This window comes from Callorhinus ursinus, unplaced genomic scaffold (assembly GCF_003265705.2).
Source record: "Callorhinus ursinus isolate GAN/ISIS: 27379988/994484 unplaced genomic scaffold, GSC_fseal_2.0 scaffold14, whole genome shotgun sequence".
NCBI classification, from domain to species: domain Eukaryota; kingdom Metazoa; phylum Chordata; class Mammalia; order Carnivora; family Otariidae; genus Callorhinus; species Callorhinus ursinus.
Window position 1 is genome coordinate 41,254,587 of NW_027397076.1, and position 27,336 is coordinate 41,281,922.

Below are 27,336 nucleotides of genomic sequence, written 5' to 3' on the forward strand. Positions count from 1 at the left end.
GAGTAAATATGAATTCTAAATTTACTACAGAAAAAGTACTAGGCTACAGAGGGTATTATGTTAAGTGAAATAAGTCAAACTAAGAAAGACAAATACTGTATGATTTTACTTATACCGGGAATCTAAAAAACAAATGAATAAACAAAAAGCAAATCAAATCTATAAATTCAGAGAATACAGAGAGACTACAGTGCCAGAGAGAAGCACTAAGATTAATTCTCTCATTTAATGACATACTATTGAAAACATCTAGTGGTGGTGGGGTGGGCAAAGTGGGTGAAGGGAAGTGGGAGATACAGGCTTCCAGTTATAGAATAAATCAATCATGGGAATAAAACGTACAGCATAGGGAATATGGTCAATGATATTGCAACAGTGTTGTATGGTGACAGATAGTACCTACACACTTGTGGTAAACAAAGCATAATGTATAGAATTGTCAACTATACTCAAAAAAAAAAGTACTAGGCCAAAATCCACTTTCTTTTCTTTTTTTCCAACATCCTCTTTCTAACGTTACTTGCTGTGTGAGGTTTTTAGAGAAGTTAGTGCTAAAACCTTTAGCCTGTTCATCTTAGAAATGGTAATTCATTCATTCACTCAATAAATATTTAAGATCTACTATGTATATACTATTCCATATGAATAGATGGGTAGCAAAATAGCCAAGGTCCCTATGTTCATGGAATTCAGAATCCAGTGGAGGAGAGAGATAGTAAGTAGTTAATATATGTAGTAAAATATTGTGGTAAGAACTGTGAAGGGAAACAGGAAATTATGAAAGCATATAAAGGGGTCCCTATTAGGAATAAAGGAAAGCCTCTTTGAAACCCTAACATTTTAGCATATGAATACGAGCTGTTTCAGGAAGAAGAAAAACGCTATCTAGACTGAAGGAACAGCATGTGCTAGGACCAGAACTTTGGGAGTTTGTTATCTTGGAGGAACTTACTAAATGATGTTGGAGTTTATGACAAAGGGATAAGAATTGCTACATAAGGCTAAAGAGGTAGACTGGACCGAGACTATACAATGTCTTTAAGGTAATGGTAAGGATTTTATCCTAAGTGTAATGGAAAGCCACTCTAAGATTTTTAGCAGGGAAGAGATAAGATTTGATTTACATTTCATGAAGACCACTGGGAATACCTCAAAGGATTACTGGGAGGATCAAATACAAATAATGTTTAGTAAATCAAAAACTCACATAAAGCTAGAGTACTTCAAAAAGGTCTAAATTAGGGGCGCCTGGGTGGCTCAGTCGGTTGAGCTGCTGCCTTCGGCTCAGGTCATGACCCCAGGGTCCTGGGATTGAGTCTCGCATCAGAGCAGGGAGCCTGCTTCTCCCTTTCCCTCTGCCTGCCTCTCTGCCTACTTGTGCTCTCTATCTCTCTGTCAAATAAATAAATAAAATCTTAAAAAAAAAAAAAGGTCTAAATTATATGGTGCTAAATATTCTGAAGGCATCAAGAAAGACAATTTGTACTGTGGTCAGGACAGAATAGTTTTCAATGGCTCCAGGGAAGATAGGTCAATTTTAGGACCTCACACAAATCTGAGTCAATTTTAAGACAGTCCTCAAATGTTGAAAAGCTACTATAACAAATAAAAAGGCCAAATTTTCTTTTTTTTTCTTTTCTTCTTTTTCTTTTTTTGGTGGTGGTGGGGTAAAGATAGGAGAGTTCTAAAAGTTTATACTATTTTCATACACACCAAAAGCAAATTTAAGGAAAGACATATACGGGCCAATAAATGATTGAGAAACAGCCGTAGACATAAAGAGGTTTAAAAGCAGTATGGAGAATGGGGATATCTCAGCAGCCGCATTTAAGAAATCATAGAGCTAATGAATGCATAGTTCTTTCTTTTCTTTTTTGATTAGTACATTTATACTTACAACTTTTAGATAGGCAATTCCTGCTTAATTTCCTAATATGACATATATATAACATCATTTATTTCTTAAAATCCTACCTTTTTCTCTGCAAAGTAGATATAAAACATTCTTCTACAACTGAGAAAATACACAAATATTTCAGCCGAATCCAATGTAGCACACAATTTCAGGAAAACATGTATACTATCTTATGCAGAATTAGCAGAATAAACAACTCAATATTAATTCACTCTAAGATTAATTCTCTAGTTTAATGATATACTTACATAGCAAGAGCATAAAACCATTTTCAATACTAAATCAATAATTTCTAGCATTTTAAATCATTATAAGCCAGATAATCCACAGGCTTTTTTAAAAAGTACCAAACTATAATTCAGGATTTCATTGTTTCAGTAAAACTTAACTGAAAGCTATTGAGTTCTTTCAAATAAAACAATGGCTTGATTAATCTCTTTATATCTTCATTTCTAATTTCAAGCATTTCCAACCTATTTTCTACTTTGCACATTAAATTCATCAGTTAGCAGGAACTAATTTTTATGACCTCTTTTTACATCTAAACTAAACAAAAAAGAAACTCAGGAAGGAGGCCAAGTAAGATTGTGAAAGTGAAAAGAAAACCCATAGAAAGGGAGAAAATTTTGCAAATCATCTCTCTGAAAAGGGATTTGTGTCTAGAATACATAAACTCTTAAAACTCAATAATACAAAGACAAATAATCTAATTTAAAAATGGGCAAAGGATCTAGGTAAACATTTTGCCAAAGAAGGTATACAAATGGCCAATATGCCCATATGAAAAGATGTGCAACATCATTAGCCATTAGGAAAATGCAAGTCAAAACTACAATGAGATACTGCTTTACATATGCTAAGATGGTTGTAATCAAAAAAAGACATTAACAAGCACAGTCAAGGATGTGGAAAAATTGGAACCCTCATACACTGTTGATGGCAATATAAAATGCTGCACCCACCTTGGAAAAAAGCCTATCAGTTCCTTAAAAAATTAAACACAGACACCCAGGAATTCCACTCCTCGGTTATATACTCAAGACAAAATAAGTTATGTCTACACAAACAAAAGTATGTATGTACACATAACAAAAAGTTGTGTCTACACAAAAACTTGCACATGAATTGTTCATAGCAAGATTATTCATAAGAGCCAAAAATGTGAACCCAAATGTCCATCAACTGATGAAGGGATGAATTCAACGTGGTATATTATCTATACAATGCAATATTATTCAGTAATAAAAAGAAGTGAAGTACTAATACTTCATTAAAGAAGCCAGACACAAAAATCACATATGATTCCATTTATATGAAATATCCAAAATTGCCAAATCTATAGAACAAAAAGTAGATTAGCTGCCTAGAGCAGGGGGATCTGAAGAGAAACTGGGGGAAGCAGGGGACTGCTAAGAGGTATGGAGGATTTTGGGGGGGGTGATAAAAAATATTCCAATGTTGATTGAAGTAGTGGTTGCACAATTCTGTGAGTACACTGAAACCTAGTAAACTGTATATTTTAAGTAGGAAAATTGTACAATATGTGAATTACATCACAATAAAGCTGTTATTTTTTTTTAAGAGTGGAAGGACATATATCTGGATGAGATTATCAGGGGTGATTTTACAGAGATTTTTTTTTTTTTTTTACAGATTTTATTTATTTATTAGAGAGAGTGTGCATGCACAAGAATGAGAGAGAGAGAGAAAAGGGCAGTGGGAGAGGGAGAAGCAGACTCCCCGCTGACCAGGGAGCCCGATGTAGGGCTCGATCTCAGGACCCTGGGATCATGACCTGAGCCGAAGGCAGACGCTTAACCAACTGAGCCATCCAGGCACCCCCAGAGATTGGTGTTGAGCTAGGTTTTGAAGTGAAGGTCAGGAATTAATAAACTGTATTTGAAATAATATGAATGATGTGTAATGCCCTATGAGGCAGAAATGAGTAAATAATTTTCAAGAAATGGGAACCAACCATCAGTATCAAAGCTCTGCTTTGATTAATTAGAAATAAGAATGCTAAGACTAGAATGCTAAACCAAGGAGAAAGCCTCAGAAAATCCTATAGGCTCCTCAAATGATAACAGATGAAAACGCTATCTTTAATATGCCAAAGCTATCACTGCCTGATTTTAAAACTTCAAAGTATTCATCTCTCAAAAAGTTGCTTCCATAATATGGGTATGGCTCTATCACTCAGAGGCAAGCAATATAGTTTAAAACGCAGGCTTTCAAGTTGACTGTCTAGGTTAGAATCTCTGCTCTATCACTGACCCAAGTGTGTAACTATGTACATATAACTCTATACCTCAGTTTTTGTATCTGTAAAATGAAAATACTATCACTTATTTCATATATGTGTAAAGCTCTTAACATGTAGTAATTTTTTAACCATCACCATAACTATATGGTACATGTAACTACTTAACTATACCTCTCCAGAGAATTAAGTTTCTACAGCTTGAAATCCATTTAAATTTGTGAATATACATCTTCTATCTATATCAAAGATAAATCCCTTGATTAAACTGTTAAACTCTGTCAAGCTGTCAAAACATATTGTTAAACAATATAAAGCAATCCAAATTATCAGGTCTCTTTTACTACGATCAGATCATTTCACCCTTATCATTCTTAATTTTTTTGTGTAAAATTTTACTCAAGGAACTTTATCTTTTCACTCAAGTAATTAATTTTGTCTCTAGTGCTCCAGGTTTTGATTTAACTGGCTCTCTAAAACTTAGAACAGCCTGGCCTCAAAGCCACTCTTAGACTTGCCTGTGAGAGCCTTTGACTTCTTTCACAAAGGAAGTCCTTTCTATGGCTACTACTGTTACACGATTTTTCTTAACAGCAAGGAATTACCACATAACATCTGGGTCTTCTCAAAGCTAAAAGGAGAGAAGAGACATCTAGCTCTCCTCCTCATGGAGAAGAAAAAGCAGTCATTACCCTCCTTTTGTGGGAAAGATCTATAAGGAAACCATGTAAAATCCTACTGATGGAAGCAGTAAAAGTGTTGTAGGTATAACCAAATACAGGTTAATTCTACAGAGGTTTTCTGCCTCATATCACAATCTGGCCTTTTTTACTTCTTTTTGAGGAGCAATTCTTAATTATTCCTTCAGATATGTCATCTTAATCTGTATCCAAAAGTGACATCACTTACTAACAGTCTTATTCTAGGTTTCTTTTTTTAAAAAATTTATCTATTCATTTTTTAAGATTTTATTTATTTGAGACAGAAAGAGAGAGAGCACAAGCAGGAGGAGCGGCAGAGGCAGAGGGAAAAGCAGACTCCCCAATTCCAGGACCCTGAGATCGTGACCTGAGCCGAAGTCAGACGCTTAACCCACTGAGCCACCCAGGCGCAGCTCTGGGTTTCTTTAGTAGTGACTTCTGTATAAACTGGATGATAAAACTGAAAGGAACTACATTCCCTTGTTTAAAGGACAGATGGAAAAAAGAGTATGGAGAAATGACTTCAAGGGAAAAAATATAAGACAGAGAGTATGAATTACAGTGAAAACTGAGGAAATGAAAATAAAAGGCACGAACCAAAATGAGCCAAGGAAGAAAAAACTGTTTTAGTAACTGCTGAATAATTTTATATAGGAAGAACTAAGAAGGAATAATAATTTAATGAAATACTGTTTGCACTGTATTTGAGTAGTGACGGCATGAAAACATTTTTTTAAAAGATTTTATTTATGTATTTGATGGAGAGAGAAAGAGAACAAGTAGGCGGAGGGAGAGGGACAAGCAGACTCTGCGCTGAGTGCGGACCCTGACTCAGAGCTCCATTTCACCACCCTGAGATCATGCCCTGAGCTGAAATCAAAAGTTGGATGCTTAACCTATTGAGGCACCCAGGTGCCCCCAAAACATTTCTACTACTAAGGAGATATTGCTAATATCTAGTATTTTAAGTCATTATAAACCAGGTATTTAAACTAGCTCTAAACTCATCAAACATTTGTAAAATGAGGTAAATAAGAGCACTTATTTTAAAAGCTGCATAAGTATAAAGCATTTGGAACAGCTTTCCAGAAGCAAGACGTTAAGATTTTCTATATACTCTATCATATCTAAACTGATCAGTCATAAAACACAAGCTTGCAATAAAATGGTAGAATTCTGCTACTGAATATAAAATAGATTGCATTTAAAAAGAAAAAAATGCTCATTTTTTTTCCTTTTGAAGTGGAACTACATTTTAAAATGCATCTTCCGGGGAGCCTGGGTGGCTCAGTCGTTAAGCGTCTGCCTTGTTCCCAGGGTCCTGGGATCGAGCCGAATCAGGCTCCCTGCTCCATGGGAAGCCTGCTTCTCCCTCTCTCACTCTCCCTGCTTGTGTTCCCTCTCTCGCTGTGTCTCCCTCTCTGTCAAATAAAGAAATAAAATCTTGGGGCGCTTGGGTGGCTCAGTCGTTAAGCGTCTACCTTTGGCTCAGGTCATGATCTCAGCGTCCTGGGACCGAGCCCCGCATGGGGCTCTCTGCTCAGTGGGGGGCCTGCTTCTCCCTCTCCGACTCCCCCCGCTTGTGTTCCTTCTCTCTCTCGCTGTGTCTCTCTGTCAAATAAATAAAATCTTAAAAAAAAAAAGAAATAAAATCTTGAAAAATAAATAAAATGCATCTTCAAAATAAGTGATTTTGGGGCCTGAATTAAAGCCCCAATTACTTGGGTTCAAATCCCATTTTACGGTGTGAACACTTGAGCCTAGGATTCCTATTCTGTCAAATGTGAATTACAGCACATTCACATTCTAGTGCCCCAGAACTGTAGTGATGAGTAAATAAGTTAACATATGTAAGTACTTAAAACGGTACCTAGCACATGGTGTTTTCAAATATAATACTACACATCATGGCCTGACAAACTAAGTTTTTCTTATTATATGCATGTGTGAGCAAGGTTTGTCACAAAACTATTTTGTAAAAAGAACATTTATTTAGTACCTTACGTGTGCTAATGGGAAAATGGTATGATTTAGAAAAAAAAAAATAAAGTCTGAATGTCACGAAAGAGATAAATGAAATCACAGACTAAAAAGCTCTGGCTCTTCCTAGAAAATAAGGTACATTAATTTTGGATTCACTAACAACTTAGAAGTGATTTAAAAACTTATAATAAGGCTTAAATTAGGAAAAATTACCTTTCTAAATTTTAAGCAACTAAAATGTAAAAAATACACCTTAATAATGTCACTATTTCTGTCCTTATTTTCACCAATTTACCAACACTAAAAAAACCTGTTTTGCTTTCTGGTCTCATTTCCTGCAAATGATGTGATATATACCCTAATTTAGTGGTTAACACTTTGGCACAACTAAAATTAATACTTATAGTAATAACAATGTAAAAATTTCTTGAACAAGTATATACTAAACAATTTGGAGTTTACATTAATAGTGTCCCTTTACATTATGAACTGATTTGTCATTTTAAGGTTATTTTCTGTTAGTGTTAATAAAAGTTACACAAACGTAAGAGACCATATAAAATAAAGCCTCAAAAGATTTCTAAGTAAAAGAGTAGGAATCGAAGTAAAGCCCTAAAACTGAATCAATGTCTTCTAATCTGAAAACCTCAATGATCTGATGGACTATTCCTTGCCTATTTGCTGAAACAAAAATATCATACATATTTGAAATGACTCTAAATACAAATTAAAGTTACTCTCTGAAGTACCTTAAATCTACTAGAGTTATTAGGATTTATGCAATAATGACACACAAAATTTAATTTGTAAAGTTAGCTATGCATTACCATTGAACATACATAAAAATTTAAATCATACATAAAAAATTAGTGAAAAGGACTGGTAGAAGAGTAACATTTAATAAAAATGGAGAAATAAAGCAGTGATTTTGATGATTTGTAGTTATCTGTTTACTTATATCTCCAGAGTATTCCCTAACCCACAACTTGTCTTTGTAACTCATTGATTTAATTACCCATCCCCCTTAAATAGGTTCCTCTATCCCTAATATACTTAACATGCCATGTACTTAAAATAATTTCTCCTTTTGTCTCATCAAGAGAAACCACCAAGTATCTGAAGATCAATTTATCGTTCATTCAAAGTTAAACAAGTTCTAGTTCCTTTATCTTTATTTCTATAGTTGCTAAATTCAAACAATCTTAATCTTGTTCACAGTTTTCTGAATACCTCCCCTGAGCTAAAATACAGTTTAAGAAACAGCATTATGAGACTACTTTACTCCTTCTAATGCAGATCAGTGTCACTTTCATACCTCACCTTTTTAAGAGGTGTAATTCTCCTGCATCAATTTGGACTTGTCACTATAAAGCCTAGTATTAAGCATATCATAAAATTTGTTCTTCCTCATCTCAGACTTGTGTACTTACTTTCATCTCTAGAAACTCAGTCGGCAGATAAAAATCATTCATTATTTACAAATAAACAGAAACCAGTTTTCAAGCAGAATCAAATATTGCCTAAGTGTTAGTTATTTACCAGAGAACTATCAAACAATCCTTATCCAAAAAATGCTTACAAACTACTTAATGAAAATAGTTTCCTTTTCATTAGTTTATTCATTTTAAGGCACTTGACCATAACATCAAATATTAGTATTAAGCTTTCAAGAATAAACTTATAGTAAACCTTCCATTTTTTTCTCAATACTCATCAGTCTTTTTCAAGATGGTTACACACACATACCAAGATAATGTCCCATCTGCATATGGCCCATTTCAGCTATAAAATAGCGGCCTGGATTCGCCCAAATAACCATAAATGACTAATCCAAACATCTTTTAAGAAGACATTAAAAAGAGAAATAACTTTTTTACAAGTTAAAAACAAGTTTTAATGAGTCCAAAAACATGAGCCCAGGTAACAATTATTAAATCTTTACCAGTTCTGTAATCATGCAAACAATAATCAAATGTGTACTTCTCAAATTATTCTCCCTAAAACTCTGAATCAAACTTTTGCTCTAAACTATTTCCTTTTTTGACAGATTTGACCTAATGGCAAATTAACTGGCTTACATATAAACCATATTAGTTTTTGCAAATCCACAGTACCATCCTGCTCCTGCATTTTTTCCTTTAACTAAGAGGGGTAATCAATCAAGGACAAAAATTTTCACATTCTGGGGCACCTGGGTAGCACAGTTGGTTAAGCATCTGACTCCTGGTTTCAGCTCAGGTCGTGATCTCAGGGTCTCTCAGGGTTGTGAGATTGAACCCCGTGTCAGGCTCCGCACTCAATGGGGAACCTGCTTAAAAAAGGACTCTCCCCCACTGCCCCTCCCCGCCACTTCTCAAATAAATAAATCTTAAAAAAAAAAATTTCCACATTCTGCTGTTACCTAAATATGTGGACTTCAGTTTCTTTTTCTTTAAAATGAAAGCACTGAGAAGACTCAAATTTATGGACTTCCTGTATTCTTTAAAACATATCTTTAAAATGATTTACAGTAACTTTGTGAAAAAGCAAAAATACTTTTATTTGAAAAATGTCAAAGTTTAATGCCCTCAATACACATACTGTTCCTATCATCCCATAGTGTCAACACCAATTATTACTCAGAATACCAAAAACATACATTAAAAAAGAATATCCATCTGAATAATAGCCATATTTAAACTTACAGATTTCTATTTTATGGAAAACCACATCTATCTTTTTATGAGGTGGTGATAGGCTAGGTGAACTAAGAATCTTTAAGTGTTCTTTAACAAAACATAGGAAGCAAGGATTAATTTATCTTTAATAATCCACAGACCAAGGTAAACATGTGTCCTAGGAAGTATTCAGAAATAAACATCTCACACTTACATTAACAATAATGATTATTAAATCATCTAAAGATCATATTTTCTGTTGTAATGCAACAAGTGTATGCTTACACCCTTAGGGATATTTATCATATAAACACAGAATCTACGTAGCCTAACAAAGTAGGAAAAAAGTACCAAGACTTAGATCAAAATACTTAAATTCAAGTCCCAAGACTGCCACCTACTAGCTTACTAGCATTTTATCAGAAGTAAATGGTGGTGACAATAAAGTAACTAAAATTTTATGTTAACTCATAAACAGATAATATTTCAGAATATTTCACTGAATCAAGATAAAACCCCTACAATGAAATTATTTTCCATTTCACCGAGGTACAATGATTTAAATTAACTCTCCTCAAAGTCATATTGCAGGTTAAGTGGTGAAACGGTGATCTAACTAGGTCTAAATCTTATGTTCCTTCCACTAAGTCAGAGGAGTACGTGGAAAAAACACTCTGTAAATTATATACCACTGTTATGGTGACAATGGGACATGAAAATAATTGTTGTTATAGTAAAGAAGCACACCATCTTTCCTAATAAACAGCTCTTTATGTTACATATTCACATATTTAAGTTATTCTGAATACCACTTTCTATGGCCGACAAGTATTAAAATCTACACATACTTCCTTCAGTGTTTTAAGTATATCCTTTGGTATTTTATAAGTCTGAATATTAGCAAGTGACTTAAGCCTCAAGTGGACTTATCTACTTTTTGCAGGCCTATGTTATCCCTCAAACAGGAGGGAAGGGCTGCGCTTCTAAGAGAAACGCTGCCGGTTTCTATCAAGCCTCCGCTAAAGCACAAGACCACGTGGTATTTCTCATTAGCCTAAGGTTCCGTACTCCTCTCCCTCCTTTTGACAAGGAACTGGAAACTAGGATTTCTTTCTCTTAAGTGGCGCCCTGACACATGCCACCTGTGTAGTACGAACCGCAAACATCCTGCAGCCTGCCTCCCGGAAGAATACAAGAATCAGAATAACAAGGAACTTGAAGGCCGACAATGCCGGGAAAGGAAATGACTAGAGAAGGAAAGAGGGTAAGATCTTGATAAGCCGCGGGACCTGGACCTGTCAAAAATTGAGAGACTCACGCCGAACGACTATAACCTATCATTCGGGAAGGCCTGAGGTGGGAGCGGCACTACGGAAGGAAGGAGGACGAAAAGAACTGTGTGAGTCGCCGTCGCCGCTCCTCTGAAGTCTCTCAGCACGCCCCGACAAGCCACGAACCCTGGCCCTCATCTCGGGTCCAATCTTTGCCCCAACATTTCGCAAGCAGCCAAAATCCTGCCGCCCAGTGTGGCCGCCGCCGGACCTGCCCGCACCTGTCACTAGCGAAAGACACCAGCCCGCAGTTCCCGCCCAGTTCTCCACCATCCTCCTGCAACCGCGGCCACCTCAACCCCTTTCTCTCACCAGGTGTCCCCTTTCCGAAGCGAGGTTTTGAGCAGCGTCGCGATGTCAGACCGCTGGATGTCCAAATCCGCCGCTCCGCCTTCCGCCATCTTCTTCCACTAGCGGTAGCGGAGGCGGCAGCGACGGCGGCGGCACGCCCCAGAGCATTGTGGGAATGGCGTCCCGCGGCCCCTCCCAGTCCGCAGGTCGAAACCAAAAGAGACGTGAGGGGGGGGGGCCGCCTCGGGACAAGAGTTGGTCCCGGGGGCGGACCTAGTACGCTGCCGTGGTCTGCTGCCCCCAATCGGCCCCCGCGCGTCCAGCATCTCGTCTTGGACTCCTCTGGCTCGGGACAGCCAGGTTTTAACTCTTCCGTGTGGGGGCCCTCGCTCCTCTCTCACGAGAGCGGTGACACCGCCCCGTCCATCCTCGACTTCTGCCTTCCCTTCCCTCTTTCTCACAGGCGCCTGAAAACCCTTATTTGCGCATTCACTCACGCTTGAGGGTGGGGTGGGGCGGGGGGCGTGGGGACGGCTAAGATATGGCAGAAAATTGTAACAGCTCTGAGACAGTAGTCTTTTCGTTGCTCGTCGCAGAACCTAAACTCGGTGAATTTTGGCCCAAACAAAGAACAATCCGAAACCGAACACTTGGCCTCAGTGCCCTTCTTGGGCTCCTTTCTGCCCTCCTACTCCTGCTGTAGGTGGAAACCTTTTATAGGTTCTTTGTGACGCCTCCCCAGGCACACCCAGACGCTAAAATGCAGTGAAAAACACGTTCCAGTTCCTCGGTGAACACGGTGTGAAGTATGTATCAAATAATGCCAGGTACTAAAAGGGAAGGAAACGTGCGAGGAAACCTTTATCCTCGATGTTAGAGAGTAACATTTTCTTAAAACACATCTTACCATGTGTGTATACCTAAAATTACTTAGTAATACCGGCTTTTACTGTAGCCAATTATGTTACAAATGGGGAAATCGAGTCTCAAAAATCAAATGCTAAGGTCACACAGTAGGTGGAGAGGTAAGTTTATAACCCAAGTTCCAAACCCCGTGTGCTATCTGTCCACTAGAGCATACTGATTACCTCTCCTTTTGAAAACCTGACCCTAAATATTAACTGGGCTGGACTGGATTCATCTTTGTTTCTTCTTCCTCTTCTTCTTCTTCTTCTTCTTCTTCTTCTTCTTCTTCTTCTTCTTCTTCTTCTTTTCTTCTTTTTAAATCTCTGTACAGCTGGTGACTAGCATCATGCTACCTAACATAAGAACCACCTAAAGAAGAAAGAACCACCTAAATATTTGTTTCAGATGAATTGTGGCAAAACTGCTTAAATATTTCCAAGCATGAGGAGGTCCAGAAATTTGACTTTAGGATAATATAAATTATTTGAAAAGTCTAAAAAATGGATAAGAATTCCTGCATGATCCCTCGTTTCCTCATGTTTATTGTCTACTCTAACTCATTTGGTGGGAATGCAATAAAGATGGATGCAATTATGCTAGAAAGAAGTACTGAGCCCTTCCAAATTAAAGTAGTGTATACTGGCATTAAGATGTGTGTATCAGCATCATAGTTGCTTATTTTCTTCATAATAAAACTATTTTGCACTATCATGTCATCCTTGATTTGAGAGTCTGAAAGCAGCTTCCAGTTATTGCTATTTCTTGTATTATTTGGCTTTTCTTATGACAGGTTAAAAAAATTAGTTTCTCTAACCATGAGTGCCATCAAAGGGCACATTCCCTGCCCCCCTCCCCAGCCAACCTCTGAAAGACAGCAAAGTAATTTTCCAAGGAGAGGCAGCATGACAGGGGAAGAGTATTGGAGCCATACGAACAACAGTTAAATCCTCAGCTCAACCTCTAGCTGCAAAGTACTTAACTTTTAGTTTAATCATAAAATTAGGGATATTAGTACCTACCTTAAAGGATTTTTATGAAGATTAAATGAAACAATGTGTTTATTGCCTGAGATATAAGAGCCAATCAGTGAACGCTAATGTTGCTTACTGGTGACAGGATGAATTGTATAGTATATAAATTATATCTCAATAAAGCTGTGAAAAAATTGTCATAGACTTTGAAGTCAAAACCATTCTATCATTTTATAGCATAATTGAGAAATGATGCCTCATGCACACTCCTCTATCAGTTTCCTTTCAAAGAAAATGCACATTTGGAATGTTGAAGCCTGTACCCACGCAACAAAGTAAAGTAACCTTTTCATTTGCACCACAGTCAAGGCAATGAGTTAACTGGACCTAATATGTAAGTTCAATGTTAATTTGAATTATACATCAGATTTATGAGGCCATTTTGTAGACCTAATTAGTTGCTGTCAGAGACAGAAAAGAAATAACAGTTATAGTATGTATTTAGTAAGCACTTACAGAGTTCCAAGACCAGTTCTAAACACTTTAAAATATTAACTTGCTCCTCACAGCAACCCTATGAGGTGGGTATTATTATTCCTATTCTGCAGAGGTGGATTGAGGCAATTGACAGAACGCAAATTTGAAACCAGGAGGTCTAGCTCCAGAATCTAGAAGTTTGGGTAAGTTTTAATTTTTCTACCAATCTTTATGATCTCCCTCCTCACCCCAGTTTTATTGAGAAACAATTGAAAAAGTTTAAGGAGTACAGCATAATGGTTTACTTAAATATATTGTGAAATTCATCTTGATTATAGCAGTCAACTTTCTAAAGACCTCAGTTTACTAATTTATGGAAATTCTGATTATTTTACTCATGCTTCTTTCAATTATGAAGAGAAATGAGATATTTTTCATAAACATTGAATTGGTCGAGATCCACTTCCCTTCTGAATTGGAGGTAATTGATAAGAAATTAACTTTCTCTTGCATCACATAGATAATTGAATATAAGCCAGGACTTAGATTGCTTATATGGAATCAGTATCTTGATACTTCCCTTAGTTAACTTCGCAAGAATGTACTATTTGCTTGGTGATCATCATTATATTCCCACATTCTCTCACACTTTTCTTGTCCACTAAAACTTTAACCTAGGGCCTTGAGAAGGGGAAAAGAGTATGCTGAGAACTTAAGAAATTAGGCTGGATATGAACAAAGTGTACCTTACATAAAGGCAGAGTTGGTTTTGAAATTAGAGATACTCTAGGAAGGGTTCCCCTCTCTACTCACTGTTAAAGTAATCCCTTTGAGAGAGGTTCTTATACACACCAATTAAAAGGACTTGAAATATAAATACTTTGGGAGAGAGTAAGGTTTAAACTGAGGTGTCAAATGAGAGCCAGTTTTCAGGCTAGGATGGACCAGAGGAAAAAAAGAAAAAACACTGTGTTTTTATTTTTAAAAGGCTGAATGGAAGAAAATACAGAGAAGTCCAAGACAAGTTTTGTCTAACTCACAATATTGTTTGATGCTGGCTACATGAGCCTAAGGAAAAACCTTCCAGAATGAACACATCCCTGAAAAGAACAATGATTGATACATTGCTGTCTTTATTTTTCAACTCTTACTATGTTTGGTCTTCAGTAAGCACTATTTCACTTTTTCCTTCTACTTTGTTATTCCTCTACAGTTATTCCCTCTGATAACTCCTTCTCCCCCTGATTTTATTCACCCCTCTAAACCATTCTTTTCTCTTTTGTAATTTTATAATTCCCTTCTCCCATTACTAGCTCTCTAAATAGCCAAAAGGCAGTGGAAAGGTGGGGGAGTAGTGCAAACACCAAAACAGTATGTAGTAAAGTGTTTAATCTATTAATATTTTGAAACTTGAGATATGAATAAAAATTGTTAAGTGACATGATACAGTTTTTAAAACTTAAAAAAAATACAGAGGCTCCTTATTTCAGGCAAATGTTAGGTTCTAACAAAGAGAAAGAAAAGGTAGTGAAATGAATACAATGTCTTGTACAAAGGACCAGTATTCCTGGATTTTGAGTTTGGCTCAGTGCTACTAACTAGCTGGGTAACCCTGGTCAAGTCATTTAATCTCCCTGAGCATTAGTTTCCTCATTATAAAATAGGGTGATTAGACTCTTCAAGGGATAAAACTCAAATTCTTGCAAGGGTTAGACTATGTAATGTAAACGGGTGAAGGAAATCTGTGGTAAGATAGTTGAAGTTTTGGGGACTCTAATGAACTCTCTGCTGCAATGAAAGTTATTTAAGATTTTTTTTAAAGATTATTTATTTGAGAGAGAGAAAACAAGTGGAGGGCAGGGGCAGAGAAAGAGGGAGAAAAAAATCTTAAGCAGACTGCACTGAGCAGAGGTCGATGCGGGGAGCCATCTCAGGACCCTGAGATCACAACCCTGAGATCATGATCTAAGCTGAAACCAAGATCTGGACACTTAACTGACTGTGCCACTCAGGTGCCCCAAGTTATTTAATTAAAAAAATTAGAACAAACAAAATTATATCTCCTACCCTAAGGGATCTGGAAAGTTTCATTTTAACACGGGAATGAAGTCTGGGAATTGAATAATCTGAGTTGCTACTCGAATTCTTTTTGGAAGTGCACACAAAATGCTCTGAAAGCTGACACTACCCTGAAGGTTGATGTCAGCCTACGGTATAGGCTGATACTCACTGAATGATATAGTAGATACTGAATGACAAGAGAACTAAACTGAATTGGATCAATAAACAAATAGTCTTTATAGGTCTAGAATTCTATCATGAACAACAAAAACTCTTAAGAGACATAGTACATCCTGTGGTTCCTAGATATTTTTTAATGAAATGTACTTATATGGTGGGAAACTTTTCCAAGAAAGAATTGGGTTATCCTAGATCAATATAGTCATATATCACGTGAAATAGATCAAATCAAGGTTGCTAGTAGGGAAAATCTGCCTGTTTTATACTTATTTATATTTACCGACAGATTTCAAGGTTGATAATCACTTAATGAAAAAAATAGAAATGTTAAGCAGCCTCCGAGTCCTTTCCCAAACTTCAAAATAATTAATGAACTTTAGAAAGCAAAATCGTTTTAGATATGCTAATATTTTAATTAAAAAAAATTTAAAATATTGATCTTAACTTTATATACTTGATCATTTTTACTTTATATCAGTTTTGTGCAAGAGTTTAAAAATGTTTTCTTTAATGCTCATGGATTTTGAAAATCTACACATCCAACGTGAAGTAGAGAGTTGTCTAATGATCCACTGGTTCCAGAGAGATTAACTTGTTTTCTCCCAAGAGATGACTGAATTATTATTCAGTTTTTCTATTTGGTCAACCCTCCTCTTCATTTTGGCTTAAATAGCAAAAAGATTTAAACTGCTTACAAAGAGTTTTAGAATAACATAATAGTAGGTCTTAAAGAATACATGTATGTTCCAGGAGTGATGTAAACATTAAATGAAGCATTTTTCATGATTTTGTCTTCCAGGTATCTCTAAGCAATAGGACACTACAGACCCTATTAAGGGCCTGTTAGAAGACCTCAAGAAGATGATTTTATAAAATATTTACCATTGCTTTCTTTTGCTAGCCAGCAAACTACTGTTTAGATCCTTCTGAACTATGTCAGTGATAGATTTCTAAAATTTTAGAAATCAGTGACCCAAGGCTACTATGTAATATATTTGTCATATTTCTATATTAGGAAGGATTCATGAGATGTGCAGGAAATAATAATACACTGCTATATGTAATTTAACATAATGTTTGTGGAAATGTTTATAGAACATAATGGAAAGGGTATACATTTTGGGATTGGAAAGACCTATATATGAATGCCCCATTCTGCTACTTGCTAGTTCTGTAACACTGAAAAGTTTAGTTTCCTCATCTGTAAAATGAGAATAATAGATGTATTTCATAGGATTCAGTAAAAAGAGAATGAAATAATGAATGTGAAACTCTTAATAGAGCTCAATATATAGTATCAGTTACTTACGAAATATTTTTCCCTCATCAACTGGGGCAGTTACTAAACAAACGTCTAAACAAATTCATTAAAATCACAAAGCTGCTATGCAATAACATAGACAGTTGTGTTAAAATTAATGGTATCCCATGTCAAAGAAAACCAATCACTAAAGGGGCTAAGAAGGATAATATTAAAATTCCATCTTCACCCACAGTCTTTTCTGTGTAGGTATTCTGAAGGATAAAACAATGTACTTGGAAGCCATAGTAGAATATAACAGAAAAGTATTCACATGCTTATGAAGGTTCTCTAATTACAAAAGAAGAGATACATAACAGATCAAATGCATGTGTCACAGTCATTTTACCTACAGACTGACAGCCCAGAAGGCAGAATTGTGGCTTCTCAGAGACGTCAATGTCCTAATCCCAGAACCTGTGAATGTATTATCTTACGTGGCAAAATGGACATTGCAGGTTTGATTAAGGTTAAGGACCTTGAGATGGGAAGATTATCTTGTATTATCCAATTGGGCCCAATCTAATCACATGAATCCTTGAAAGTGGAGAAACTTTCTTGGCTGTGGTCAAAGGTAAAGATGACAATGGAGGTATGGCTTTGAAGATGAAATAAAGGGGCCATGAGCTGAGGAATGTAAATGGCTTCCTGAAACAGGAAAAGACAAGGAAATGAATTCTATTCTAAAGCCTCTGGAAAGGGACAGTGTTGCCAGTGCCTTGATTTCAGGCCTATGAGACCTGTATTGGACCTCTAAACCATAGAAATATATAAGATATTACATTTATGTTGTCTCAAGCCACTAAGTTTATGGTAATTTGTTACAGTAGTAATAGAAAACTAATACAGACAGTAGAATAGCCTACCCTAAGGAAATTAAGACAAAGCAAAATATTTTTAGATCTAAAATTGACCAATATGTCCATCTACTGTATCACTACACAGATATGTCATGGATAACAATTATAAGAAATTGAGTCAACTACTAGTTGACAAAAGTATGGAAGATATTTTTAGCAATGAGCTTTAAAACTAATACAGTACAGAAAGTAATAGCCATACCAAGGTCTTCAGTGATTATGAGATAATTTTTTTAAGAGGGAGAGAGAGAGGAGAGGCGTGGGGAATGGGCAGAGATGGAGAGAAAATCTTAAGCAGGCTCCACACCCAGTGCAGAGCCAAACACAGGGCTCCATCTCACAACCCTGAGATCATGACCTGAGCCGAAATCAAAAGTTAGACACTTAACTGACTGAGCCACCCAGGTGCCCCAAGTGATTATGAGATTATTTTAACTTTGTAGGCCATGTCACCAAATTCTTAACATCAAATTATAATAAATATCTATCAAACGAGGGGGCCTGGAGCTTATAAATTGTGCTGATTACATTTCAACTGGCCAGGAATAAGCCAAGGATAGATAACAGTAGATCCCCAAACAGCTTTTAGACATGTTCTAGTAGAATAATTATTGGCATGCCATGCAAAAGAAATGCTATCAAGACTTACTAATACAGACGCTGAATCAGGGCAGGGAAGCTAAAGCAGCTGTTAGCCAATCATGATTATGGTCAGAGGAAATTGAGTCAAGGTGACTTATGAGGAATAGATCTTTAAGTACATATAGAGCTAGATAATACATATAACTGCTAACCAAGATGGATTACAAACCAATACACGTGCCAAAATTTTCTTCCTTGTTTCCTCCGTCTCCCCTCCCTCCCTCCCTCTCTCCTTCCTTCCTCCTTCCCTTCCTCTCTTCCTCCTTTAGTTGCTCCCTCCCTTTCTTTCTTACTGTCTCCCAAGGCATTTAGTAAAACTTTATGTGGACAGTGGTTCCTTGATAAGTACTTACTGAATGAAATGTCTTTGCAGGCAGGTTAAACTAAGAATAACACTCAACTCTACTGACTACTTAAAGTGGTTAATAGAAAATAGAAGTAGATCAAGGTAAGAAAAAAAAAAAAAACCTGCTTTTAGTAGAGCAAGGGCTGAGTGCTTTTAAGTAATGCCCTTTATTTTTATTTACTTTTATTTTTTAAAAATATTTTCTTTATTTATTTGACAGAGAGAGACACAGTGAGAGAGGGAACACAATCAGGGGGAGCAGGAGAGGGAGAAGCAGGCTTCCCGCTGAGCAGGGAGCCTGATGCGGGCTCCATGGGGGGCTCCATGGGGGGCTTGATCCCAGGACCCTGGAATCATGACATGAGCCGAAGGCAGGGTGGCAACTGGGCCACCCAGGCGCCCCAAGTAATGCCCTTTAGACTCTATATGCTGTAACTGCTTTTGAATGGTTCATGTAAATGGAATTATACTGTAAGTTTCTTTCAGCCCTTTCATAGAAAAATGAATTTCAAACTTTTTTCTCTTGAAGTAGAATTAAAAGAAATTAGAAAATTAAAACTTCAGAACTATCAGCCTTGTAAAATAAATAAAGGAATTTTTTTCCAAAATCCTTCTATTTTTTTTTAAAGATTTTATTTATTTATTTGAGAGAGAGAGAGAGAGAGCGCACGCACATGAGAGGGGGGAGGGTCAGAGGGAGAAGCAGACTCCCCACGGAGCAGGGAGCCCGACGCGGGACTCGATCCCGGGACTCCAGGATCATGACCTGAGCTGAAGGCAGTCGCTTAATCAAAATTCTTCTATTGTTAACAATTTTCTAGCCTTCTGTTTTCATATTGCACAAATTCAGAAGACAAACAAAATGATATAGAGGAAAGCTTATGATGAAATCAACTGAAGAATTCTTTATATATTTCCTTTAAAGTTATAGAAATAGTATTGTTTATTCTTAAGTATTGTTTATTCTTGATTAAGAATAGACTTGGACATCCCAAATTAAATTCTAGGGCTCCTCGCCTCAAAAAAAAAAAAAAAAAAGGAAGCAAGGTATCTAACAAGAGAATACGACTCTTCATCTGAACTTCAGAAGAGGTTGATGGAACTCAATTGGAATTTGCTCTTCTTTTTGGCCACCTGCAGGTATTAATTATCCAATGGACTGTTTTTGTTTTTGTTTTTGTTTGGTATAACTTTTTATTTATTTATTTTTCCTTTTTTAAAAAAGTTTTTATTTAAATTCCAGTTAGTTAACATACAGTGTAATATTAGTTTCTTGTGTACAGTTTAGTGATTCATGCCTGGAGGGTTAAAAAAGAAAATCATCTCAGCCTAAGGTAGTGTTTCTAAAAGTGGGGTCTGTAGATCAGTTGTATATCATAGACAGTTAAGGTGCATTTTAATATGTGGATTATTTGGCCCAACTCCAGATATACTGAATCAGAATCCCTGGGAGATAAAGTTTAGAATTCTGCATTTTAACAAGCATACCGGTGATTCCTGTGCTTTCCAAAGTTTGGGAAGCATTAGTCTAAGGAGATAGGTTGGCTTCTTCAATTAATTTTGCCCAGATTCAGGCAATGACATTATGATAAGAGTAAAATTGTATTGTAGCAGCAGGAATGGAATGTCCATTCTTGATAGAATGATTTTTCTCCCTACCCCTCTAGGATTATTTAATCTCAGTAAATTAAATGCATAACTCTACTATAACTCACATACGGTAACTGTCATCACTTCAAATAGGATTTTTTTCTTTTAAAAAATATGATAATTTCTTCAGTGAAGGTGTTGGCTTATATCAGTGGATTGATTTCATAGTCAATAATTTCTTCTATTTGCTGTATGTACATTAACCATTTTATAGTTTACTGGGCTTTCCTTTTTAGTACATAAATCATACATCAGTTAAAACACATTAAGCTGCTAAGAATTGTGTATCCAAATGATAAATATTTTTATTAAACAGTGTAAAAGTAAACAATTTTTCTGCTAAAAGAGATGTGCTGCCTATATAAAAAGGCCTAATTTAAGATTTAAGCCATAAATGGTTAAATATAAATATAATACAAAAATACTATAGCATATAGATAATTATAATTACAGATAATCTTTAAGCAGACAGAATGAAATATCTGTGTAGTGAACCACATGTATTTCTCTATGACAATTTAAGTTGTAATAAGTTGCAGATTCTGTGCCAAAACTTTGGTAGTTTTATATTTTTAAGGATCATAGTCTTTGTTACTGCATAAGGATCACCATAGTAGAAACTCTTATTATTAAAAGTTGATTTCATTCTGGAAGCACTGAAAAGAGGAAAAGACTTTTTTTGTAGGCTGCTGTCATCCTCAAACTTTAGTGTACAGAAGAATCATGTAGGAGATATGTAAAAATGGTGCATTCTTCAGTACTTACCAAATCAGAAAGTTAGGAGGTCAGAACTAGGAATCTGCAGTGTTCAAAGCCCCCAGATGATTTTATGCAGTTAAGTAGTCATTTGAGAAATCTTAATTTCTATAGAAAAAGACTGCAACAAAAATGAAAAATCAGTAATTATTCTTTTTATTTCTAAACATTCCCCATTGTGTATTATGGCAGTGGATACTGCTCCCCTATCCTACCCCCACCCCACCCCACCCCTAAATGAGCTTACATGGTCTTTTCTTCCTGGGCCCATTTCCCTTCTGTGAGTATGGCATACATAGGAGCAATTTGGAGAGCCATGGGATTGAAAACATGACTTCCAAAAAGTACTGAAGGTTCCTATCTATTGATTTATGAAACTAAGTCCTTTAGATTCTCCTATTTTGACAGGTAATAAGGAATATAACATGGGAATCAGAGGAGTCTTGAAAAATATTTATTAGATAACACAGAGACTATGGCAATATAAACATGGCTTTTTAAATAACTAAGAATGATTAAGTGTAATTATAATTAAGAGCAAAACATCTAGAAAAATGGTATTTAGAGATGAATTTCCCTTAATTGGAGACAGATGGATTTGAAGGGTTTGGGTTAGCTATAACTAAGATTTCTTCTTTGGAAATTACTGCCAAATAATTCAGGGAATCTCCTTCATTAACAATATTTAAAGTTGTAGTTGAATGTTTTCCTGTTTAAAGTCAGGACTTTGGGGGCACCTGGGTGGCTCAGTCATTAAGCATTTGCCTTGGGCTCAGGTCATGATCCCAGGGTCCTGGGATCGAGCCCTACATCGGGCTCCCTGCTCAGCAGGAAGCCTGCTTCTCCCTCTTCCACTCCCCCTGCTTATGTTCCCTCTCTCTCTGTTTCTCTCTCTCTGTCAAAATAAATAAATAAAATCTTTAAAGTCAGGACTTTGGATTTGTTACCCTGATGCTGAATTCAGCCCTAAGAATCTATAACAAATGTTGAGGAGAAAAGCTCTCATTCACATTTAGTACCTCAAATAGTAAAATACAGACTTGGAAAGGACAAAGAAAATTAAAGATCAACTATTTGAGGATGAGAAGTAAATATTATTTAAACAATATTTAAAGTGGGTGATATACATGAAGGACACTCAAGGAAACACACTAAACAAGTGCTTGACTCGAAACAGCAAATGGGGAGGAAACAACCTGTGAAAAGATAAATTTGTACAGTTGGAACCAAATGATCTTAGAACCTAATGGGCCTGTAGCAGTCATCTGGTTTAATCTTTACCTTTTCAATGAGAGACTGTGGCTTATCAAGGTTATAAAGCTAGTAAAAGGTAGAGCCAGGACTAACATTCAAATAACCTGACTCTTAACTTCATTGCTCTTGTAATATCACACTATTTCAATAAATTACTATATTGATGCTGGGCATTCTTTTAACAAAATTATTTATTTATTTATTTGAATGAGAGAGAGAGCATGTGGCGGGGGGATGGGGAGTCGGGGGTGGAGGGGCAGAGGCAGAGGGAGAAGCAGGCTCCCTGTTGAGCAGGGAGTGATGCTGGGCATTCTTTTTTTTTTTTTTTAAAGATTTTATTTATTTATTTGAGAGAGAGAGAATGAGAGATAGAGAGCACGAGAGGGAAGAGGATCAGAAGGAGAAGCAGACTCCCTGCTGAGCAGGGAGCCCGATGCGGGACTCGATCCCGGGACTCCAGGATCATGACCTGAGCCGAAGGCAGTCGCTTAACCAACTGAGCCACTCAGGCGCCCAAGCATTTTTTTTTTTTTAAACTTTTTATTTATTTATTCATGAGAGACAGAGAGAGAGAGAGAGAGGCAGAGGGAGAAGCAGGCTCCCAAGGAGCAGGGAGCCCGATGCGGGACTCGATCCCAGGACCCTGGGATCATGACCTGAGCCGAAGGCAGACGCTTAACCATCTGAGCCACCCAGGCGCCCACGCCCAAGCATTCTTAATGTAACATGATTTGATACTAAATTGGAAACTTATTAACAGGGGTGCCTGGGTGACTCAGTCCTTAAGTGTCTGCCTTCGGCTCAGGTTGTGATCCCAGGGTTCTTGGGATCAAGCCCCACATGGGGCTCCCTGCTCTGCAGGAGGCCTGCTTTTCCCTCTCCAACTCCCCCCTGCTTGTGTTCCCTCTCTTGCTGTGTCTCTGTCTGTCAAATAAATAAATAAAAACCTTTTTTAAAAAAACTTACTAACAATACCAAAAGTTATAGTACTCCCTATGTCAGAGATTGCTTACTGTCCCCAAATATATATTCCCCTTTTCTTCCATAGCAATAGAAGTTTCAGCTGAACACACGGCCACACAACCAAACTTTGGATTTTTTTTCTTTCTTTAAAACACTGACATATAATTCACATGCCATACAATTGACCCATTTAAAGTGTACAATCAAATGGCTTTTAGTATATTCACAGAGCTATACATTTATCACCACTATCGATTTCAGAATATTGTCATTACCTCCCCCCAAAACCCCACATCCCTTAGTGATCACCCTGACTCCTCATCCCCCAGCCCTAAGCAACAATGATTCTGTTTTCTACACTTATAGATTTGCTTATTCTGGACACTTCACATAAATAAAACCACACGATATGTGGTCCTTTGTAAGTGGCCTCTTTAATTTAGCATAATGTTTCCAAGGTTCATCTATGTTGTAGCATATATCGGTAGTTCATTATTTATTGAATAGCATTCCACTGTATGGATATACACAATTTATCCATTCATAGTTGATGGACATTTGGGTTTCCCCTTTTGGATTACCATGAATAATGCTGCTATGAACATTCACATATAAGTATTTGTGTGGGTGTACATTTTCATTTCTCTTAGGTATGTACCTGAAAGTGGGATTGCTGGGTCAAATGGTCACTCTCTGTTTAATGGTTTAAAGAACAGTCAGACTGTTTTCCAAAGGGGCTGCACTCTTTTACATTGCCACTAGTAATCCAATTTCTTCACATCCTCAGCAATACTTGTTACTATCTGTCTTTTTTATTAGAGACATCCTGGTGTGTATGAGGTATTATCTCATTGTGGTTTTGACTTCCATTCCTTTAATGGCTGATGATGTTGAGGATCTTTTCACTTGCTTATTGGTCATTTGTATTTCTTCTTTGGAGAAATATCTATCCAGATTGATTTGCCCATGTTTTAATCAGGTAATTTGTCTTTTTGTTATGGAGTTGTTAAGTGTTCTTTAAATATTCTGCCTACTAGACCCTTATCAGTTAGATGCTTTCCCCAGATTCTCTCCCATTCTATGAATTATCTCTTCACCTTTTTGTTGGTGTCCTTTGAAGCAAAAAAGTTTTCATTTTTGTGATGTTCAGTTTTATCTATTTTTTTCTTTTGTTGCTTTATTCTTTTGGTGTTCTAAGAAACCATTGCTTAATCCAATGTCCTAAATATTTATGACTTTGTTTTCTTCTCAGAGTTTTATAGCTTGGGAACTTATATTTAGTCTTTGGATCCACTTTAAGTTAATTTTTGTATGTGGTCTGAAGAAAGGGTCCAATTTAGTTCTTTGACATGTGGATATCTAATTGTCCTAGCATCATTTGTTATAATTACTCTTCTTTCCCCCTGTTAACTATCTTGGAACCCTTTTTCAAAATCAACCTTAACTGTGAAGACTCAATTCTATTCCATTCATCTCTTTGTCTATCCTTATGGCAGTAACACATTGCCTTAATGTAGCTCTGTAAAAAGTTGTGAAATTAAGAAGTGTGAGTTCATCAACTTTGTTCTTCTCTCTCAACATTGTTGTGGCTATTCTGGGTCCCTTGAAATTCCATATGGTGAATATTAACATTCAATTTTCAATTTTTCTAAAGAAGTGAGTTGGGATTTTGATCAATATTGCTTGGAATCTGTAGATTAATCTGGGGATTATTATGATTTTAACAATTTGTCTTCCAATTTATGAACATGGAATTACATCATGATTTTTAATCTCCCTTGCAAATACCTGTGGTTATATTCTAGGTTCTGTTCAATAGAATGTGGGCACAAGTGATGTGTGAAACTTCTTATTTATGCTCCTAAAGAAAGGGTCCTCCTTATCACTCCCCCCTTTCTTTTCCTCCTTTCTGCTGGCTGAAAATTGGAGATGATAGTGGGAGCTAGAGTTACAACCTTTCCCCACGTATTGGAAGCCACCTATTGAGGAAGGCAGTGCAAAAAGATACAAGGAGTCTGGAACTCCATCATTAAGCCATTATATCAGTCCTGGACTGTCTGTATGGACTTCTAGGTGAGAGACAAATTTCTATCTTGCTTAAGACACTGTACTTTTGGGTCACTTTATTACTGTAGCCCAACCTTTCTCCTACCTAATATATTTCCTACAGTAAAACTCTTTGCTATTGGAGGGTCTCATTTTCATGTATATGTTTTTCAGTACAAATGATATTTTTTAACAGTGTAGTGGTTTATGATTTTCAAAATACTTTCATATATTCATTTTATTATTCTGACTTCAGCTTTGTAAGGTGGCAAGGAAAGATATTTTTACACTTCATGTATAAGGAAAATGAGGTTCAAAGAGGGCGTGTGGCCTGCTCTAATCATAAAGCTATTAAGTACAGAGAAATGGACCCTATGTTTTCTACTACTCCACTGTACTTTTCACCCCACCATACTGATTTGCTTTTCTATAACAACAATATTATATATAAAGAAAGAAAGAAACATTTATTTATTAATTAATTCAATCAATATATATTTTTGAATACCTAATACTCACTTTGAGTCCCAACTCAACTACATAGGATACGTACACTTAGATTAATTCTTCAAATACAGAATTCCAAAGTAATATTAAAGTAGATGAACATGGGGGGAATAAAGTGAGAGGCAAACCATAAAACAGACTCTTAACTATAGAGAACAAATTGAGGATTGCTGGAGGGGAGGTTGGTGGGGGATGGGTTAAGTGGGTGATGGGTATTAAAGAGGGCATTTGTTGGGGTGCCTGGGTGGCTCAGACCGTTAAGCGTCTGCCTTCGGCTTGGGTCATGGTCCCAGGGTCCTGGGATCAAGCCCCGCATCAGGCTCCCTGCTAAGCAGGGACCTGCTTCTCCCTCTCCCTCTCCCTGCTGCTTCCCCTGCTTGTGCACTATCTCTGTCAAAAATAAATAAAATCTTTAAAAAAAAATAAAGAGGGCATTTGTTGTGATAAGCACTGGGCGTTGTATGATAAGTGATGAATCTCTGAATTCTACTCCTGAAACAAATATTACACTATATGTTCACTAACTGGAATTTAAATAAAAACCTGAAACAAACAAAAAACCAAGAGAAAAAATAGTCACCCCCCAAAAACCCAAAGTAATATTAATCTACAGTGTGATCTATTCTGCAATGTTTTTATTATTTGTTATCTCTGCAGTGTTTACTTATCAATTAGACCACTTCAATAGATCTTTATACTTGTAATTTATGCTTAGATTGTCAGTTATCGTTTTGCAAGCAACTAAGCCAGGCTTTTTTTTCATTTAGTCATTCTAGAACAGCTCTACCATCTTCAAAACATTCAATTATTACATAGAATTGAAGCAATCTTTTATTTTATTTTATTTTTTAAAGATTTTATTTATTTATTTGACAGAGAGAGAGACAGCAAGAAAGGGAGCACAAGCAGAGGGAGTGAGAGGGAGAAGCAGGCTTCCTTCTGAGCAGAGAGCCCGATGCGGGGCTCAATTCCAGGACCCTGGGATCATGACCTGAGCCGAAGGCAGCCGCTTAACTAACAGAGCCACCCAGGCACCCCTGAAGCAATCTTTTAAATCTGGAACTAATGATACATTATATGTTAACTAATTGAATTTAAATAAAATAAGTTAATAAAAAAAAGAGGAAGAGACATAAAATGGCTCTCTGACTGCTTGAACAGAAAACATGGGTCTTCACCTGTCTTTGGACTGGGACTTACTCATCTGAGCCTTCTGTGGGGTCTCAGGTTTTCAGAGTTGGACTACAATTTATACCTGTGGCTCTCCTGGATCTCTAGC

The 27,336-nt window shown here is 36.6% G+C and overlaps 1 protein-coding gene and 2 long non-coding RNA genes across 9 annotated transcripts in view; 2 read left to right on the top strand and 1 right to left on the bottom strand.

The window, feature by feature from the left end:
- USP15 (ubiquitin specific peptidase 15) overlaps positions 1–11,286 on the bottom strand; it is a 114,166-nt gene extending 102,880 nt beyond the window's left edge. For all 6 annotated transcript variants that reach the window (XR_003210346.2, XR_012380760.1, XR_012380759.1 and 3 more), the window contains exon 1: positions 11,160–11,286. Coding sequence is in view for 2 of the 6 variants with exons in the window: in XM_025882763.2 (XP_025738548.1) it covers positions 11,160–11,248 (89 nt within the window). In the remaining 4 variants the exon portion in view is untranslated. The remainder of the gene's footprint in view (positions 1–11,159) is intronic.
- A 379-nt stretch (positions 11,287–11,665) lies between these two features.
- LOC112832229 (uncharacterized) lies at positions 11,666–17,706 on the top strand. Of its 2 annotated transcripts, XR_012380762.1 has the most exons (4): positions 11,666–11,944; positions 13,585–13,695; positions 14,481–14,658; positions 16,533–17,706. It is a non-coding gene; the product is annotated as an uncharacterized lncRNA (long non-coding RNA). The 2 variants fall into 2 exon arrangements; XR_003210348.2 differs by lacking the exon at positions 14,481–14,658.
- Positions 17,707–18,924: 1,218 nt separating this feature from the next.
- On the top strand, positions 18,925–27,083 carry LOC141374172 (uncharacterized). Its single transcript, XR_012380823.1, has 3 exons — positions 18,925–18,983; positions 19,889–20,021; positions 26,934–27,083. It is a non-coding gene; the product is annotated as an uncharacterized lncRNA (long non-coding RNA).
- The last annotated feature ends 253 nt before the right edge of the window (positions 27,084–27,336 follow it).